The sequence below is a fragment of the Xenopus laevis genome, chromosome 2L, assembly GCF_017654675.1.
Source record: "Xenopus laevis strain J_2021 chromosome 2L, Xenopus_laevis_v10.1, whole genome shotgun sequence".
NCBI lineage: Eukaryota > Metazoa > Chordata > Amphibia > Anura > Pipidae > Xenopus > Xenopus laevis.
Window position 1 is genome coordinate 45,782,624 of NC_054373.1, and position 20,799 is coordinate 45,803,422.

General features: G+C 41.0%; 1 protein-coding gene across 1 annotated transcript; it reads left to right on the plus strand.

The window, feature by feature from the left end:
• The first annotated feature begins 3,374 nt into the window (after positions 1 to 3,374).
• LOC108708019 (mucin-5AC) lies at positions 3,375 to 19,570 on the plus strand. The gene is made up of 5 exons (XM_041581239.1): positions 3,375 to 3,474; positions 4,891 to 5,055; positions 5,949 to 9,215; positions 17,456 to 17,581; positions 19,212 to 19,570. The coding sequence occupies exons 1-5, from the start codon at positions 3,375 to 3,377 to the stop codon at positions 19,343 to 19,345; spliced, it is 3,792 nt and encodes a 1,263-aa protein (XP_041437173.1). The 3' UTR covers positions 19,346 to 19,570.
• Positions 19,571 to 20,799: the final 1,229 nt, after the last annotated feature.

Genomic DNA, 20,799 nt, shown 5'->3' on the forward strand with positions numbered 1-20,799 from the left:
GCAGGCTACAGAGTGTTGAAAACACAGATATGAGCAGTAATGTTAGGGCAGTTGGTGGGGAGAAGAGTCAATCAGGACACACAACAGAGCAGTTCAGGAGGTCTAGCCGGGTCATAAACAGGAATGAGAAACACGCAGCGTCGATCTGGATGAAACTAAGCGGATGGTCAAGAAACAAGTCATTACATTATCTGCAGGTTCCCAAGATCTTTCCTCAGGTCTGAAACCCTTCCAAGAGATTAAATAATGCAGTAGGCCTCTATGACATCTAACATCTAGAATGACTTTAAAGGAGAAGGAAAGGTTGTGTGCACTTGGGGGTGCCAAATGTTAGGCACCTCCAAGTGATTTAAGAAACTGAGATATTTTCAGATTTTTATAAATAACCCCCTAATGTTGGGCTCATATTTTATTGCTGAAGACATCCAATTCCATTAGTATGACTTTGGTTGGTAACCAGGCCTGGATTTGTGGAAAGGCCACCTAGGCCCGGGCCTAGGGCGGCAGGATTTTAGGGGGGCGACATGTTGCCCAACCACACCCACATTGGTTCAAAAACACTGGGGATGCACAGAAGATACAATAATTTTGTAAATTTCCTGTGCCCAATCCACATTGCTCAGGTCCCGATTATGAAAATTTGCATGAATAAAGGGGGGGCACGGGTGATGAACGGCAGTGGGCCTAGGGGCTCCCGCTATGTAAATCCAGCCCTGTTGGTAACATCCACCAGGACATCAAGCTAAGGGGTTCCAGAAGAAAGTCTGATGGGATGTATAAGGGAAGGAAAGGCTTGGATGTGCCTAAAGTTAAGCACCCCCAAGTGATTGTATTGACTTACCTGAAACCCCGGGCCAGTGTTCCTATCAGCAGAAAACTGCAGAGGCCCAGGGTTATACTAGTGAGCACCAGGGAGCCATTGTCTTCCGTTTTCCTCTTTCTTCACGCGGCTTTGCATGAGCAGTAGAACAAAAAGCCGAACTTTAACTAAAAAGTTGGCTATTTCATTCAACTGCACATGCGTCTGCCCCAAGAAATTTGAAGAAAGAAGAAGCCAGAAGAGGATCACTCCATGGTGCTCACTGGTATAACCCCGGTCCGCTGCAGTTTTCTGCTGATAGGAGCACCGGCCCGGGGTTCAGGTAAGTAAATACAATCACTTGGGGGTGCCTAACATTTGGCACCCCCAAGTGCAAGACGACTTTCCTTCTCCTTTAACAACAAATTCATCTTCACCATCAGCCTGAATAGGAGTAGACGCAACTAAGTCCTGGGCATGGAATTTACTTTAAGTAGATGGCTTGAGTAAAGAGACATGAAAGACAGGATAAATATAGAAGGCAACTGGAAGTGACTTTGATCTTTGTAGAAAAAAGAAAAGGCTCAATAAACTTTGGACTTAACTTAGCTGAAGGAACTACTAATTTAATGTTTTTCATTGATATTCAAACCTGTTCTCCTAGTGCAAAGAATGGAACTTGAGATCTTTTAAGATCAAAGTATTTTTTTGCTTGTAACTAAATGCGTATCCTTTAAGGATGACAGAACGGTCCCCCTGCACTACATTGAGTTTTGTTAAATGTTCCTAAATGGATGGTAAGGAAGAGCACAGAGGATGTGATGGTAACAAGGAAGGATGGAATCCACTATTAGAAAAAAAAGGTGTCTGTTGGATCAAAGAATGATTGCAATTATTATAGGAGCAAGGAGCAAGAACTCCAACCAATGATCCTGTAGGAAAGTTACAAAGCAACACAAGTATTGTTCTAGAGTTTGATTGAGGCACTCAGTTTGCCTGTTGGTTTACAGAAAGCTGAAGAAAGAAAAACTTGAATTTTCAGAGATTTACAGAATTCTTTCCAGAACTTGGCAGTAAACCAAGTGTCTCTGTCAGAGGTAATGGAGTTAGGTTTTCCATGAAGATTTGTCACAAAAAATTTTGGGCTCGGATAAATTAAATACCCTGCCATCAGGAACTTTAACGCCAGGTAGATGATTAATAGGACAAAAATAGGGACGGTGTGGGGATAGCTTATCGCTTCTTTTTAATTGAAGACATCTGAAAATTCAAGATGGGCAGAGGGGGAATTGTGAGAATAGAGGTTAAATTGAAAGAAGGGAGGTTGGTTGTGTTGGTTCCCCTTTTTTTTAGTTTTTGCAAATAATAACATTCCCTTAACCCAGTCGTTAATGGGATTATTCCAAAGAAATCCAAAAATTATATTAAATCTCAAAGAAGGAAGGATGTGAAAACATATTATTTTACAATGTTGTTTATTTTGAACAAAAGAAAGCAAGACATCTCTGACTTTGGAGCACACAGGACCAGACTTGGGAGGGGAGCTATCAGCTACTTGTACTGACAAAGGACACAACTTGGGGCTTGAAAAGAGTTTTGCTCACTGGATTTATTCAAAAGAAAGAACATTTCCCTCTGTGCCTGAATCAATCAATGCATTTCTCTCAATCTTGTGACTTCCCAGCTGCAAGCAAACAACCACTGTTAAATATTTATTAAGCAAAAGGGAGGGAGAAGAATTATAGTTCACAATTTCAGCGCCTGACCTAATGAGGAAGAGGATGATTTATTTTTGAAAACGTGATGCTTTTCAAACAGGAAGCTGCTGAATGGCCCTGTCCACCACAATACAGGGACAGATTGTTCTGTCTGCGCCATTGTTTTTCAGCTAGAGAAATAGGGGCCCCAAAAGAACCCAAATTGCATTGGTTACTTGTGTGAGACTGGTTGGCTAGAGTGAGGATTCTCTCTCCAGGTGGCAGTAACCAGGGAAGATACTTCACGTTCCCCCAATACCTTTCCACAATATGTAAGTTAATTTTAATAAAAGTTAATTTTAATAGAAAGTTAATGAAATCATCAAAATTCTTAGGTGGAATCCACTCATCCAGTTCATCTATAATATTCTCAGCCAAACCTTTGCAAAAGATTGACTTCTGCTCAGCCTCATTCCATACAGTTTTAGCCACCCACCTACTAAATAAGATAGTTTCCATTGAGAAATGGTTATTAGGGTGGTTTCTGCGGTAACACAGTAAGTAGTGTCATTGAATATCATAGACATACAGTATCAGCCAAAAACACATTGTAACTATTTAATAAGGGACACCTCTTCTCAACCCTACTTCAGAAACCTACTGGGATCATTGGGCAGTCAGTGGGGGACACAGGGCAGTTCAGGAGGTCTCGTAGGTCACATACAGGAATCAGAAACTCAGCACAAAGGGATTCGATTAAAGCGGATGGTCGGGGAACAAGCAAAAATCATCCACAGGAATCAACAACAACGCAGTACCAAGAGATTAGTAATTAGCAAGGACTGATTTCACAACAGTACTTTCTAACTAAAGCAGGAATGCTCAACTCTCAACAGAATCTGTTTGCTCAGGCAGGAGCAAAGCAAGGCAGGGTCTTTTTAAAGGTTTCTTCTATTGCTGATTGGGGGAAAGGAGCAGGTAAGGTTAACCCCTCCCATTGCTTAAACGGCATGTAAAGGCAAAAAAATAAAAACCCATTTTTACTTTCTTTAATGAAAAAGAAACCTATCTCCAATATACTTTAATTAAAAAATGTGTACCGTTTTTATAAGAAACTTGACTGTATGCAGTGAAATTCTTGCTTCATTTACTGCTGTGGATCGGAATTGTCAGATGGTCCCTAACTGCTGATCAGGAAAACAATCATACTTATGAACAGCAGGGGGAGCCCCCGCCTTACTTCCCAGCCATGCAGAACTCAAGCAGCTTTGTTTATGATGATCCCTAAGCAGCCCAGACCACACTGAGCATGTGCACAGTCTTAGTCTTGCAAAGATATTTAACAAAGTTACAAGATGGTGACCCCCTGTAGCCAACTTTGAAAGCATAAATTATTTGTTTGATTAGGCTTGTGGTGCAGTAAGTTTATGTTTATATTTAGTATACAAAATACAGCATTTCTAGCCTTATTCTATTTTTGACTTTGCATGCCCTTTAAAGATTACCTGACAAAACCGTAGTTTGTCAAATATCCCTAAATCCAGTGGCAGACTAAAGCTACTTATACAGGTATAAGTATATGTTATCCAGAACGCTTGGGACCTGGGGTTTCCACATAATGAATCCTTCTGTAATTTGGATCTTTGTGCCTTACATCTACTAAAATAAGATTTAACCATGAATTAAAACCAGGAGGACTGTTTTGTCTTCAATAAGGGTTAATTATATCTTTGGATCAAGTACAAGGAATTAAGTTATCATTACAGAGAAAAAGGATTATTTGGATTATAATGGAGTCAATGGGAGAAAGCCTTTCTGGAATTCTGAGCTTTTTGGATAACAGGTTTCTTAATAACTGATTACCTGGACATAAATCCCCCCGACTAATTGGCAAATTACAGCAAATAAAATTCCATTTGAAGCTTAAGTTAGAGGTTTTGTAAGGCACAAACATTCAGTTTGACAACATACTACCCCCAAGTCTCATTAAACATCTGTTTAATGTTTAAAGTGCAGTAATACTGTAGTACCTTTCACCAATGTACTCCATTCACTCTTTACACACCTAGAAACAATATCAAAGAGTTGCACCTCTCTTTGTATGCAGCAGTACCGGTGTTTGTCAGCACAGCATACAGGAGGTAGGAGAGGTGGGCAGCATATGGGCTACACCTGAAACACAATTAGCTTGTTCATCAGCCAAGCTGGGCAATGCCAGGAGATACAAGGCAAAGTCCTGCATCAACAGCTGTAGAAGCTCCTTTTTTTCTAACAACACTGTGTTCTGATCAGCTTTAGTAGACCATTATTATTAGACCATTATTAGTTATCAAAATTACTTATTTTTCATTAACCTACATTTTCTACTGTTTAATGTTTTGATTTTCCTCATAGCAAATGGATGTCAGCGAGTTGGAGGGCTTCTACATGGAAGACTTGTCGCAAGTTACAGCGGTGCAGTTATTACATTTATGTGCAACAAAGGTTACAAGCTGTGTGGATCTTCCGTGATCTACTGTGATGGAAGAACATGGAACAGCACAAAACCTGTTTGCAGAGGTTAGACGTGTGGGTAAAATATTGGGCAATCTAAAGGGAGATGTTGATTTCATTTGTGGCTTTTTTTAGTAAAACTACTTGCGTTAGAGATTTGACTTTTGGGATTTAGGAACTGTGGCAAAACGAGATGTTAATGGGCTATGCAGCAACCTAGAATATGCATGCAACTATTATTCACAAATCTCTACTTTTTAATTATAAAAAGCCAAAAATGACATGATCCCTGGATTTGATGTACTTTTCTGCTGAATTTTATATTCAAGAGGGCAATAGAATGGGCACTTTTTAATACCATTAAAAAAAACTCAAAAGGTAATAAATTCCGGCTTCTATCGAATGTATGGTGCTTTAAATTGGGAGAGTGTAGATAGGGATGCCTAGTGGAATTGGCTATGGATTACCTCTTAAAGTATTCCAGCACAGATAATAAGTATAATTTAGTAATAAAATGGTAAGACATAATGGTCCTTAGAGAATTAATATTTACATTCTGTCCATCAAATCTGATGCTATACTTGTGTTCAATAATAAAATGTTTACCCAGGTTAAGGGATGCACCGAATCCACTATTTTGGATTCGGCCGAACCCCCGAATCCTTCACGAAAGATCCAGCCGAATACCGAACCATATGCAAATTCGAAATGTGAAGGGGGGAAACATTTTTTATTTCCTTGTTTTGTGACAAAAAGTCACACGATTTCCCTCCCTGCCCCTAATTTGCATATGCAATTAGGATTTGGATCTGGTTCGGCCAGGCAAAAGGATTTGGCCGAATCCTGCTGAAAAAGGCCGAATACTGGCTGAATCCCGAACCAAATCCTGGATTCGGTGCATCCCTACTGATTTTGTAGGTTTGTTGCACAGGTTAAATTAATGAGTATATTTTTCACAGAGTACGATATGATGAGTATGAAAGAGAAAGCTCAAGTCACCAATGAGAAGCTTATGGTGGGGGTTACTTCAAACTTAAGGAATCCTACTGGTCACAAATCAAGTACTGAGCAAAATATCATCTCACAAAGGAAAGCAAGAAATAATACAATCACCTCCACAGCACTTAATCCCCCTACTGCTAACCACATAATCCCTAAGGATAGACAAGACAGTTCACAATTGATAACCATTTCTGCTAATAATGTAGATGATAGCCAAACAAACCATGAACTGGTGCATAGGTCAAAAATTAAAACATTGCTGTACTCCTTAGGAACTTCACTGCCAACTACAAGCGAAAGAGCATCTGTTAATGAATCTCATAAAGTAAATGGAGTTGAATCTTCAGCATTTCCTTCTACAATGAACCAGATACCTGCAGTTTCTGTATCCCCTCGCTGGTCCAAGCAATTGTCACCTGTAACTACCATTGCTACACCAAGCCTCGCATCCAAAGATCAGTTCTTTGGTACAGATTATGATGAAACGAATCATTATGAATTAATGATTAAAAACAAAAGTAACCTGTTTGGGTATTATGCACATACCACTAGAACATTTATAAATTCTGATACAGAACCCACTTCAACAACTACACCAGCCAGTGCTACAGACACAACTCAGAGCTTACATTCAAGATTTACAAGTTCAAATGCAGCATCATCTAATATTTCTTATAGTAATCCTACAAATAAAATAATGACTGTGATACCTGAAATTGTTGCTAATTCGTCCACTTTGGAACAGAGGGAAAGTCTTGGATCAACAAGCTCTCCTTTATCATATAGTAGTTCCAACAGCAGTTCAATCAATGATAAGAACCTGCCAGGTGAAGGCAATTTCCCAACCAGTAGATCTGCACCAGTAATAAACACAATCCAAGCCCAGGCTCTATCAACTACTCACTTTCATTCTTCAGCAGCTTCCTCTGATGGTGTAATGCTTAAAAACAACAGTAATAGATTCAGTCAATCATTGTCATCACCATATGAGGCACATACGACAAGAACATTTATAAACTCTAATACAGCATTGACTTCAACAGCTACACCAGGCAGTGCTACAGAGACAACTCAATTCTTACAATCGAGAAATACAAGTTCAGATGTTAGTAAAATATTGAATGATGATAGAAGACAAGCCAAGATAAATGCACCATCATCTAATATTTCTTATATGCATGTTTTAAATAAAATAACAATAACTGTGATACCAGATACATCTACTTTGGAAAAGAGGAAAATTCCTGGATCAACAAGGTTGCCTTCATCAAATATTACCAGCAGTAATAGCAGTTCAGTAAAGTATAAGAACCCGCCAGGTGAAAGAAAATCTCCTACAAGTAGATCTGCACCAGTAATAACCACAGCACAATCCCAGGCTCTATCACCTACTCACTTCCATTCTTCACCAGTTTCAGGTGTTAGTAAGATGGTTTATGACGATAGTTATCAAACCATGATAAATACAACACAATCTAATATTTCTTCTATGAATTTTCTAAATAAAATAACAATGACTGCAATACCTAAACTAACTGCTAATACATCCACTTTGAAACAGAGGCAAATTCTTGGATCAACCAGCTCTCCTTCTTTGTTTTATATTGGTACCAGCAGCAGTTTAATCAAGGATAAGAACCTGGTAAATGAAGGCAATTTCTCTAAAAGTGGATTTGCACCAGTACTAACCACAGCCCAAGCCCAGGCTTTATCTGCTACTCTCTTTCATCCTTCAGCAGTTGCTTCTGATGGATTAGTGCTTAAAACCAACAGTAACATCTTTGATCCATCATCATCATCATCACCACCACAATATAAGGGACATACCACAAGGACATTACTTGTCTCTGATACAGAACTCACTTCAACAGCTACACCAGACAGTGCTCCTAAGACAACTCAGAGCTTACATTTAAGATTTACAAGTCCAGATGTTAATAGAATGGTGTATGATAAAAGCCAAGCCAAGAAAAATGCATCACTACCTAATAGTTTGTATTTCCATTTTCTAAACAAAATAATATTGACTGAGATAAAAGAAATTACTGCTAATACATCCACTTTGGAACAGAGGAAACATTTTGGATCAACAAGCTCTCCTTCATCATATAGTGGTACTAGCCGGAGTTCAATACAGTATAATAATCCAGGTGAAGGCAATTTCCCTACAAGTGGATCTGCACCGGTAATAACCACAGCCCAAGCCCAGGTTCTATCAGCTACTCACTTTCTTTCTTCAGCAGCTCCCTCTGACAGTTTAATGCTTAAAAACAACAGTCACGTGTTTGGCTCATCATCGTTGTCATCATACGAGGTACATCCCACAAGAACATTTATAAACTCTAATAAAGCATTGACTACAACAGCTACACTAGGCAGTGCTACAGAGACAACTCAGAGCTTACAATCAAGATTTACAAGTTCAAATTTGGTGAATGATAGAAGCCAAACCAAGATAAATGCAACACAATCTAATAATACTTACACACATTTTTCAAATAATATAACATTGAAAGCAATTATTGCTAATACATCAACTCTGGTGAAGAAACTTGGCCGAACAAGATTTTCATCATATAGTAGCACCAGTTTAATAAAGAGTAACAACTTGCCAGATAAAGACCACTTTTCTACAAGCGACTACGCACCAGTACTAACTACAGCCCATACTCAGCCTCTGTCAGCTACTCACTTTCATTCTCCAGGAGCTTCCTCTGATGGTCTGATACAAGAGCAAGAAAACCAGACTTCAACTAGAAAGTCAGCTGCAACCAAAAGCAGTAATGTTGGCAACTTGGGAGTGATTATCTTGAAGCCACAACTACTTGAACGAAGCTACAACTCTAGTGCTCCTCGGCATAATGTAGTATACAAAACCACAGTAATGCAAAAAACTTTATTCGAAAAAACAGAAAATGTGCAGACATTCAGAACAGAGACTGAATCCAAAGCCCCAAAAGTTGCCACCACTCTTGCCAAAGCCATTCATTATTTGCATTCTGGCTCCCAAAGGAAATATTTCAGAAGGAGAAGGTATTGCACATACCCACCTGTTCCTACTCATGGGACCTTCCGATTTCTCACTATGACTGATCCATCCCCATATCAGTATCAGTACTACATTCAGTACTTATGTTATCCTGGATATACTATGTCTCAGGGGGACGTGTTTAGCTTCTGCTTGGACAATGGCATGTGGACTGGAGTCACACCTGTTTGTGAAGGTCTGTACATTCCTTTTTCTGATTTATTTTTTAAAAATAAAATTTAGTGGCATGTTAGGTTCACAGTGAAAATTTTCTGTGGTTTAACAAGTGCCGATGGCAAAAACTTGAGACTTGCAGTGAACCCGTGCCTGGTGAAAAATCTGGCTTGTTAAAGTGAGCAGGGTTTTGAGCAGATGTGTCTAAGTATAGGATGCAGATTGATTTTGCATTTTCACATGCACAACAAATTTATTTTTACCTGCACAACAAATGATCAGGCCCCGCAGAGAACCTGACATTGAGGACCCTCTATAACAACAATTGGATTGAATATGTGTCATATAGACCTAAGGTGAAATTTATAAATGACTCATGGAAATTAGGGATGTAGCGAACGTCGGAAAAAAAGTTCGCGAACATATTCGCGAACTTGCGCAAAAACGCGAGCGGTTCGCGAACGGTTCGCGAACCCCATAGACTTCAATGGGAAGGCGAACTTTAACATCTAAAAAAAAAATTTCTGGCCAGAAAAATGATTTTAAAGTTGTTTAAAGGGTGCAACGACCTGGACAGTGGCATGCCAGAGGGGGATCAAGGGCAAAAATGTATCTGAAAAATCTGCCTGTGTGTGCTTGGAAGAGATAGTGTAGGGGGAGAGCTGTTAGTGATTTCAGGGACAGATGATAGTAAGTTTGCTGGCTAGTAATCTGCTTGATACTGCTCTGTATTGGAGGGACAGAAGTCTGCAGGGATTTGAGGGACATTTTAGCTTAGGTAGCTTTGCTGGCTAGTAATCTACTGTTCTCGTTAAACAACTGCCATACGTTGACCTTGTAGGCATTGTTTGCCCAGTTTTTTTGGACGCAGCCACTGAAGCACAGTTGCCAGAAAAAATATGCCATATAAATGCTGAAAATAGTCATTTTTCGCCATACGTTGACCTTGTAGACATTGTTTGCCCAGTTTTTTTGGTTGCAGCCACTGAAGCACAGTTGCCAGAAAAAATATGCCATATAAATGCTGAAAATAGTCATTTTTTGCCATACGTTGACCTTGTAGGCATTGTTTGCCCAGTTTTTTTGGTCGCAGCCACTGAAGCACAGTTGCCAGAAAAAATATGCCATATAAATGCTGAAAATAGTCATTTTTTGCCATATACGTTGAGTCAACGTATGGCAAAAAATGACTATTTTCAGCATTTATATGGCATATTTTTTCTGGCCTCTGTGCTTCAGTGGCTGCGGCCAAAAAAACTGGGCAAACAATGCCTACAAGGTCAACGTCGTTGACCTTGTAGGCATTGTTTGCCCAGTTTTTTTGGCCGCAGCCACTGAAGCACAGAGGCCAGAAAAAATATGCCATATAAATGCTGAAAATAGTCATTTTTTGCCATACGTTGACTCAACGTATATGGCAAAAAATGACTATTTTCAGCATTTATATGGCATATTTTTTCTGGCCTCTGTGCTTCAGTGGCTGCGGCCAAAAAAACTGGGAAACAATGCCTACAAGGTCAACGTCGTTGACCTTGTAGGCATTGTTTGCCCAGTTTTTTTGGCCGCAGCCACTGAAGCACAGAGGCCAGAAAAAATATGCCATATAAATGCTGAAAATAGTCATTTTTTTGGTCGCAGCCACTGAAGCACAGTTGCCAGAAAAATTATGCCATATAAATGCTGAAAATATGCATTTTTTTGGTTGCAGCCACTGAAGCACAGAGGCCAGAAAAATTATGCCATATAAATGCTGAAAATATAAATTTTTTTGGTTGCAGCCACTGAAGCACAGAGGCCAGAAAAATTATGCCATATAAATGCTGAAAATATGCATTTTTTTGGTTGCAGCCACTGAAGCACAGAGGCCAGAAAAATTATGCCATATAAATGCAGAAAATATGCATTTTTTTGGACGCAGCCACTGAAGCACAGTTGCCAGAAAAAATATGCCATATAAATGCTGAAAATAGTCATTTTTTGCCATACGTTGACCTTGTAGACATTGTTTGCCCAGTTTTTTTGGTTGCAGCCACTGAAGCACAGAGGCCAGAAAAAATTAAACCAGTAGGGTTTGCACCCTAGTTTGTAACGGTGGCGGAGGGAGGAGGAGGACGCTAAAGGACAGCTGTGTGTGGAGTCATGAGGCTTGAAGAGAAGGACAGCTGCATAGAAGTCAGAACAAGTCTTCCGGCGTGCAGTAACCCTCCGAGATCCACCCCCTCATTCATTTTAATAAAGGTCAGGTAATCGACACTTTTGTGACCTAGGCGAGTTCTCTTCTCAGTTACAATCCCTCCTGCTGCACTGAAGGTCCTTTCTGAGAGCACACTTGAGGCTGGGCAAGACAAGAGGTTCATGGCAAATTGTGACAGCTCTGGCCACAGATCAAGCCTGCGCACCCAGTAGTCCAGGGGTTCATCGCTCCTCAGAGTGTCGATATCTGCAGTTAATGCCAGGTAGTCCGCTACCTGCCGGTCGAGGCGTTCTTTGAGGGTGGATCCAGAAGGGTTGTGGCGCTGCCTTGGACAGAAAAACATTTGCATGTCTGACGTTACAGACTGGCCAAAGGGCTTTGTCCTTGCAGGTGTGCTCGTGGCAGGATTACTGGCACCTCTGCCCCTGGAATGTTGATGAGTTCCTGAAGTGACATCACCCTTAAAAGCATTGTACAACATGTTTTGCAGGCTGGTTTGTAAATGCCGCATCTTTTCGGACTTGTGGTATGTTGGTAACATTTCTGACACTTTATGCTTGTACCGAGGGTCTAGTAGCGTTGCGACCCAGTACAGGTCCTTCTCCTTAAGCCTCTTGATACGGGGGTCCTTCAACAGGCATGACAGCATGAAAGACCCCATTCTCACAAGGTTGGATGCAGAGCTATCCATCTCCGCTTCCTCATTATCAAGGACTGCATCATCCACGGTCTCCTCCCCCCAGCCACGTACAAGACCAGGGGTCCCCAAAAGGTCACCACTAGCCCCCTGGGAAGCCTGCTCCTGTTGGTCCTCCTCCTCCTCCTCCACAAAGCCACCTTCCTCCTCTGACTCCACTTCTGGCACCTCTCCCTGCGTTGCAGCAGGTGCCTGGGTTCGTTCTGGTGATTCCGACCAGAAATCGTGCGCTTCCAGCTCCTCGTCACGCTGGTCTACAGCCTCATCTGTCACTCGTCGCACGGCACGCTCCAGGAATAAAGCGAAGGGTATTAGGTCGCTGATGGTGCCTTCGGTGCGACTGACCATATTTGTCACCTCTTCAAAAGGTCGCATGAGCCTGCAGGCATCGCGCATAAGCACCCAGTAACGGGGGAAAAAAATCCCCAGCTGTGCAGATCCAGTCCTACCACCCAGTTCAAAAAGGTACTCGTTGACGGCCCTTTGTTGTTGCAGCAGACGTTCCAACATAAGGAGCGTTGAATTCCAGCGAGTCTGGCTGTCAGAAATCAAACGCCTGACTGGCATGTTGTAGCGCTGCTGAATGTCAGCAAGGCGTGCCATGGCTGTGTAGGAACGTCTGAAATGGGCCGACACCTTTCTGGACTGGGTGAGAACGTCCTGGAATCCTGGGTACTTGGAGACAAAACGTTGGACTATTAAATTTAACACATGTGCCATGCAGGGCACATGTGTTAAATTGCCTAGTCTCAACGCTGCCAACAGATTGCTTCCATTGTCACACACCACTTTTCCGATCTGCAGTTGGTGTGGGGTCAGCCACCGATCGGCCTGTGACTGCAGAGATGACAGGAGTACAGATCCGGTATGGTTTTTGCTTTCCAGGCACGTCATCCCCAAGACAGCGTGACAACGGCGTACCTGGCACGTCGAATAGCCTAGGGGGAGCTGGGGGTGCACAGGTGTGGAGGAGGAGAAGGAGGACCCAGCAGCAGAGTAAGAAGAAGAAGAAGACGAGGTAGAGAGCGATGGAGGAGTAGAGGTGGTGGCAGAACCGCGTGCAATCCGTGGCGGTGACACCAACTCCACTGTTGTTGTTGAGCTACACATTCCCTGCTTCCCAGCCATTACCAAGTTCACCCAGTGGGCAGTGTAGGTGACATACCTGCCCTGACCATGCTTGGAGGACCATGCGTCAGTAGTCATATGGACCTTTGGCCCAACACTAAGTGACAGAGATGCGGTAACTTGGCTCTGCACATGTTGGTACAGGTGTGGTATTCCCTTTTTAGAAAAAAAATTGCGGCTGGGTACCTTCCACTGCGGTGTCCCAATTGCTACAAATTTGCGGAAGGCCTCAGAGTCCACCAGCTGGTATGGTAAAAGCTGGCGGGCTAAGAGTGCAGACAAGCCAGCTGTCAGACGCTGGGCAAGGGGGTGACAGTCAGACATTGGCTTCTTACGCTCAAACATGGCCTTCACAGAAACTTGGCTGGTGGCAGATGACTGGGAATGGGAACAGGTGGTCAAGGTGGAAGGCGGAGTGGAGGGTGGTTCAGACGGGTCAAGGAGAGCAGAGGTAGAGCAGTAAGATGCTGGACCAGAAGGAGTGTGGCTTTTAGTTTGCCTGTTGCCTTTGAGGTGTTGCTCCCAAAGTGCTTTGTGCTTGCCGCTCATGTGCCTTCGCATAGAAGTTGTACCTATGTGGCTGTTGGGCTTACCAAGGCTCAGTTTCTGACTGCACTCATTGCAAATTACAATGCTTTTGTCAGAGGCACACACATTAAAAAAATCCCACACTGCTGACTTTTTGGAAGTGTGCGATCTGGCGGTAACAGTAGAAGTTGGCGGCATTGGCGGCAATGGCGGGTGCGTTGGCCGGCTGAACACAGGTGCCGATACATGTTGTTGCCCTACTGATCCCTGCGGGCTGTCCTCCCTGCTTCTTCTAAGTCTTATTCTCCTACTGCCTCTCTGACTCTCCGTCTCTCCATCTGAACTACCCTCCTCTTGCTCTCTTCTACTAGGCACCCACAAAACATCAATCTCCTCATCATCATTCTCCTCAGATGCATCAATTTCTTCTGACACATCACAGAAGGAAGCAGCAGCGGGGACCTCCTCCTCATCACTCATTATGTCCATCTCTGTCGTGTTCTCTGCCAGAATTAAATCTGGTGTAAGGTCCTCATCTCCTTCATCTTCTTCTGGCAATAATGGTTGCGCATTACTCAGTTCAAGAAACTCATGGGAAAATAACTCCTCTGACCCCAGTGAAGAAGGGGCACCGGTGGTGGAGGAAGTGTTACGTGGGGTGGCCATAGCAGTGGAGGATGAGGAGGATGTTGTGGTAAAGTTAGAAACGGTAGAGGATGGGGTGTGCTGTGTAAGCCAGTCAACTACCTCTTCAGCATTTTGGGAGTTCAGGGTCATTGGCTTTTTAAAACTGGGCAATTTGCTAGGGCCACAGGATTGCATAGCAGCACGGCCCCTAGCACGGCCTCTGCGTGGCGGCCTGCCTTTGCCTGGCATTATTTTTTAAAAAACAACAACAACAACAAAAACTCAGTTGGTTTTTCTGGAAACGATAATACACACAGCTAGATGGCGGGTTGAAGAAAACAGTGTGCAAATAATGCCTACAAGGTCAACGTATACACTACTACAGCGGTGGATACGGATTACGTAAAATATATTATGGCTGCTTGAAAAAAGTCACTCCGGTGTTTTTTCTGGAGACGGTAATATTATGGATATTTAGACAGAATGTGAACAAGGTCACACAGCTAGATGGCGGGTTGAAGAAAACAGTGTGCAAATAATGCCTACAAGGTCAACGTATACACTACTACAGCGGTGGATACGGATTACGTAAAATATATTATGGCTGCTTGAAAAAAGTCACTCCGGTGTTTTTTCTGGAGACGGTAATATTATGGATATTTAGACAGAATGTGAACAAGGTCACACAGCTAGATGGCGGGTTGAAGAAAACACTGTGCAAATAATGCCTACAAGGTCAACGTATACACTACTACAGCGGTGGATACGGATTACGTAAAATATATTATGGCTGCTTGAAAAAAGTCACTCCGGTGTTTTTTCTGGAGACGGTAATATTATGGATATTTAGACAGAATGTGAACAAGGTCACACAGCTAGATGGCGGGTTGAAGAAAACACTGTGCAAATAATGCCTACAAGGTCAACGTATACACTACTACAGCGGTGGATACGGATTACGTAAAATATATTATGGCTGCTTGAAAAAAGTCACTCCGGTGTTTTTTCTGGAGACGGTAATATTATGGATATTTAGACAGAATGTGAACAAGGTCACACAGCTAGATGGCGGGTTGAAGAAAACACTGTGCAAATAATGCCTACAAGGTCAACGTATACACTACTACAGCGGTGGATACGGATTACGTAAAATATATTATGGCTGCTTGAAAAAAGTCACTCCGGTGTTTTTTCTGGAGACGGTAATATTATGGATATTTAGACAGAATGTGAACAAGGTCACACAGCTAGATGGCGGGTTGAAGAAAACAGTGTGCAAATAATGCCTACAAGGTCAACGTATACACTACTACAGCGGTGGATACGGATTACGTAAAATATATTATGGCTGCTTGAAAAAAGTCACTCCGGTGTTTTTTCTGGAGACGGTAATATTATGGATATTTAGACAGAATGTGAACAAGGTCACACAGCTAGATGGCGGGTTGAAGAAAACACTGTGCAAATAATGCCTACAAGGTCAACGTATACACTACTACAGCGGTGGATACGGATTACGTAAAATATATTATGGCTGCTTGAAAAAAGTCACTCCGGTGTTTTTTCTGGAGACGGTAATATTATGGATATTTAGACAGAATGTGAACAAGGTCACACAGCTAGATGGCGGGTTGAAGAAAACACTGTGCAAATAATGCCTACAAGGTCAACGTATACACTACTACAGCGGTGGATACGGATTACGTAAAATATATTATGGCTGCTTGAAAAAAGTCACTCCGGTGTTTTTTCTGGAGACGGTAATATTATGGATATTTAGACAGAATGTGAACAAGGTCACACAGCTAGATGGCGGGTTGAAGAAAACAGTGTGCAAATAATGCCTACAGGGCAAATAATGCCTAAAAGGTCAACTTATACACTACTACAGCGGTAGTAAAATAAAAAAAAGTAAAATAAAAAAAAATGAATATTAAAAAAAAAAAATTAAAGTTGGTGCTGCTGAACTACTAGGAGCAGCAGATTAGCACACCAGTCCCACTCCCCAACACTGCTAGACTAATAGCACTGGGCTCTTATAGTAGTAGTAGTAGTAGTAGTAAAACAACAAAAAAATAAATAAAAGCAGTCCTTACAAGGACTACTGTTATTGCAGCAGTCAGCAGATGAGATCAGAAGCAGGACAGCTGCCCACTGCAGCTACATACAGAGCACTGCAGTAGAAGGTAGATTACTAGCCAGCAAAGCTACCTAAGCTTAAATGTCCCTCAAACCCCTGCAGACTTCTGTCCCTCCAATAACAGAGCAGTATCAAAACGATTACTAGCCAGCAAACTTTCAACTGTCCCTGAAATCACTAACAGGCAGCAGCTCTCTCCCTACACTATCTCTTCAGCACACACAGGCAGAGTGAAAAAACGCTGCAGGGCTTCGGTTTTTATAGGGAAGGGGAGTGGTCCAGGGGAGAGCTTCCTGATTGGCTGCCATGTACCTGCTGGTCTGGGGTGAGAGGGCAAAAAAAAGCGCCAACAATGGCGAACCCAAAATGGCGAACGTCGCGCGACGTTCGCGAACTTCCGGCGAGCGCGAACACCCGATGTTCGCACGAACAAGTTCGCCGGCGAACAGTTCGCGACATCTCTAATGGAAATTGCCCTTGCTTTATAATACATTTCAGGTTCAAAAATGTCCTTTTTAAAAAGTACAGCAGAGTAGTCAGGCCCCTGATTTCTGTCTTGGATGCCCCTAGGCTGCAGGGTCCTAGCACCCGTCTCTTTGTGCGCAACCCCCTCCCACCCCAAGTGAGCGCACCTGCAGATGCTCCATGGATTAGCACTCCTTCGTATTTGGCTGGGGGGCAAAACCAGCCTATTGGATTTATTTAATGTTTACATGATTTTCTAGAAGACTTAAGGCATTGAGATCTAAAATATGTAAAGATTCGTTATCTCGAAAACCCCACGTCCCGAGCATTCTGGATAACAGGTCCCATACCTGTATCAGTCTAGTTCTATTACAACGACTAGGACATCTCACTGGCTTATAAATTAACATAAGTGGTTCATTATTCACATTCATTTATTCATATATTTTGTTGCGTCTTTGAATAAACATCTATTTACAACAGAACCCGCACCATGTTCAATTAACAACGGTGGCTGCTCACAGATCTGCAAATCCCATGGCGAAGGGCAGACAGAGTGCGGCTGCAAAATGGGCTTTCGGCTGCTAAGTGATATGAAGACTTGCAAAGGTACGTCCCCTACATCATTAACCATTTCAGCCTCTTATTGCACTATATTTTCAAACAAGTGGCTGTATATACTAGCTAGTACTTTAGCTAGTACTTTAAAGGGAATATAAACCCAAAAATAACATTTATCCGTATCAAAATTAATATAATTCTGAGCAGCTCTCCACTCTCGATTCATTAAAAAATGTCCAAGCAAATGTATTTTAAACTGAAAATCATTATTTGCCCCTCACCATATTGAAACATCGCTTGCAGGGTCCGGGCAATTACAAGGTTAGCCTATTGAGGGGTGTTAGTGATGGAGAAATCATGTGGGTGACAAAACATCGTTTGTGCCATTCCCTTTAAAGGGGTTGTTCACCTTTGACTTAACTTTTAGTATGATGTAGAGAGTGAGTGATATTCTGAGACAATTTGCAATTGGTTTTCATTTTTTATTATTTGTGTTTTTTGAGTTATTTAGCTTTTTATGCAGCAGCTCTCTAGTTTGCAATTTCAGCAATCTGGTTGCTAGGGTCCTAATTACCCTAGCAGCATTGATTTAAATAAGAGACAAGAATGTTAATAGGAGAGGCACTGAATACAAAGTAATAGAAGTAGCAATAACAATACTGTAAATTTGTAGCCTTACAGAGAATTTGTTTATTAGATGGGGTCAGTGAAAGCTGGAAAGAATCAGAAGAAAACAAATAACTCAAAAACTATAAAAAAAAAAGAAAAAATGAAGGCCAATTGAATAGTTGCTAAGAATTAGCCATTCTAGAACATACTGAAAGTTAAGGTAAAGGTGAACTACCCCTTTAAAGATATAGCACAAAGCCAACGTGTATTTGACTGGCAGATATACAATGCAACCATCAGTTTAAAGGAACGGTAATACCAAAAAGATGAAAGTGTTTTAAAGTAATCAAAATAAAATTCAGTGTTGCCTACACTGGTAAAACTGCTGTATTTGCTTCAGAAACACTACTATTGTTTATATAAATAAGCTGCTAAGTATCAATGGCGGAAATTGAAAAAAAGCTAACACCATTATGTTTTACAGAGATTATCTGCTGTATAACCTGAGCCTTTTCTCCTTTGAATGGCTGCCACCATTGCTAGAGCTTATTTATATAAACAATAGTAGTGTTTCTGAAGCAAACACACCAGTTTTACCAGTGCAGGGCAACACTGCATTATATTTTTATTTCTTTAATTTTTTGATGTTACTGTTCCTTTAATGTGTTTCATTATGACCCCAAGTTATTGGGGAAATTGTAATGCCAGGCTAGGCTGTAACTCTCAAGGGTGCGACCACAGTCTGATACAAATGTACCATCTTCAATTTTCCCATCCACTTGCCATAGATTTCATGGGTCTTCTGTGGACTAAGTAAATCAGTTGTTGCATTTGTGCATTCTTAGTAACATTTATTAGAAAAAATACATATTACATAGACATGACTTAGCAATCCTTGTGAAAGGGTTTTCTGCAAAAAATTTAAAATGCCAGATAATTATAATAACGTAACTGATATTTGCCAATATTACTACCAAGGAGTATATAGCTGTTTTATCACTACAATGAGAATGCGTTATTATGGGGTTTTTTAACCTTAAATATATATTTTCTCTCATGTGGACTGAAGATATAGATGAGTGCAGCAGTGAGAAGAGACTGTGTGAGCACACCTGTACCAACACCTTTGGATCTTTCCAGTGCGGCTGTTGGAAAGGCTTCACCCTGACAGAAGGTGGACGGACCTGTATCCCTTATACATAACGTCTCCCAGTCAGTGTTGAACAGGTCCACCTGGATATCAGGAGAAATCTCAGCAAGCCCACGTGTCAGTGGCCCCTCGTGTTACTAACCATTTGGCCTATTTCATGGTCATTACCTATTGTTGGATGGGAACAAATGGGAAACAAAGATGGAAGGATAGAGTATGGTACATAATGAAAACAGACTAGGAGAATAAAGAAGTTAGAGGATCAGTAACATCAATTTTTTAAAGAGGATCAGTAACATCAATTTTTTAAAAAAAAAATAATTTGTTTGTATACTACGAAAAAAAACCCACAACACTTCTTAAACTTTAAAATCGCAAAGTATTTAGAAATAACTTACCCTACCTTCTTACTTATGGGTGATCCATCGTGTGTCGCTCGTGTGCCTTCCTTATAGGAAATAGCCAGGGAGGAGAAATTGAGCGCCGCACAATGGGTCGTCACCCTGACGCCTTTTCTAAAGAGGAGCGCAATCGGAGAAAGTCTTTGCAATTTTAAAGTTTAATATGTGTTTTTTTTGTCGTAGTACACAAACAAATTAATTTTTAAAAAAAATTTGATGTTACTGGTCCTTTAAGCAAGGGGAAGAGGAAAAATAATTTGGAGAACTGGCCGAAAGTCTAAGGTTTTCTGATGGGAACATGGCATTCAAGTCCAACATTGCTCCCATTCATTTTTTACAATGTCTTTTAACGCATATATACAGTATAAATTAATTTTAAACAAATATTCTATATATTATGTCTCAACAGTTTCAACAACATCTTCTATGTGATCCTGCGTGTCCATTTATTTACAAGGGAACTATCGAGAAAATTAAAATTTAATTTAATTGATTGTATTTACAAAGTTTCTTATTTCAGTATGATGAAGCTTTTACTAACTTTTCATTGTCGCAATAGTTCCTCTTTAAGTTTGCTTAAGTTTGTTTGTAACTCATCACCTATTGATTATCATGCCAAAATGACTACAGCTTCCATGTCTACTAAAATGCAATGTCTTTTTCTTGTGAGAGCTGGTATTATTTACACAAGCATACGGATATGATTTTTTTTGGTATCACTATTGCAAATGATAACTAATCAATAGTTTATGCGGATCATCAATTTATTGTATAAGGTCATTGCTAGACATTTATGAAGGTATCACATTTAATTTAGGTCAGTTAATTAACACTGCTTATCAGTTATGTTCATTTTATATTACTTATCAATGACTTTATTAATAGTACATTTATATGTTTAATTCTTCGCAGGACAAGGAGTCATATTAAAAAACATACATCACATCTCACCCAGAATTGTGTTGCTTTATTTCATGCAGTCTGGGTGGTGATAGAAGCTGGGGTCAGTTTTGCCAATAGATTTTAGTAAGCCATGTAAAATAATGTATGTGGTGCGTATGTGATAAGTGGTGAAAATATATTGTTTGTTTAAAATCTGTAATTTT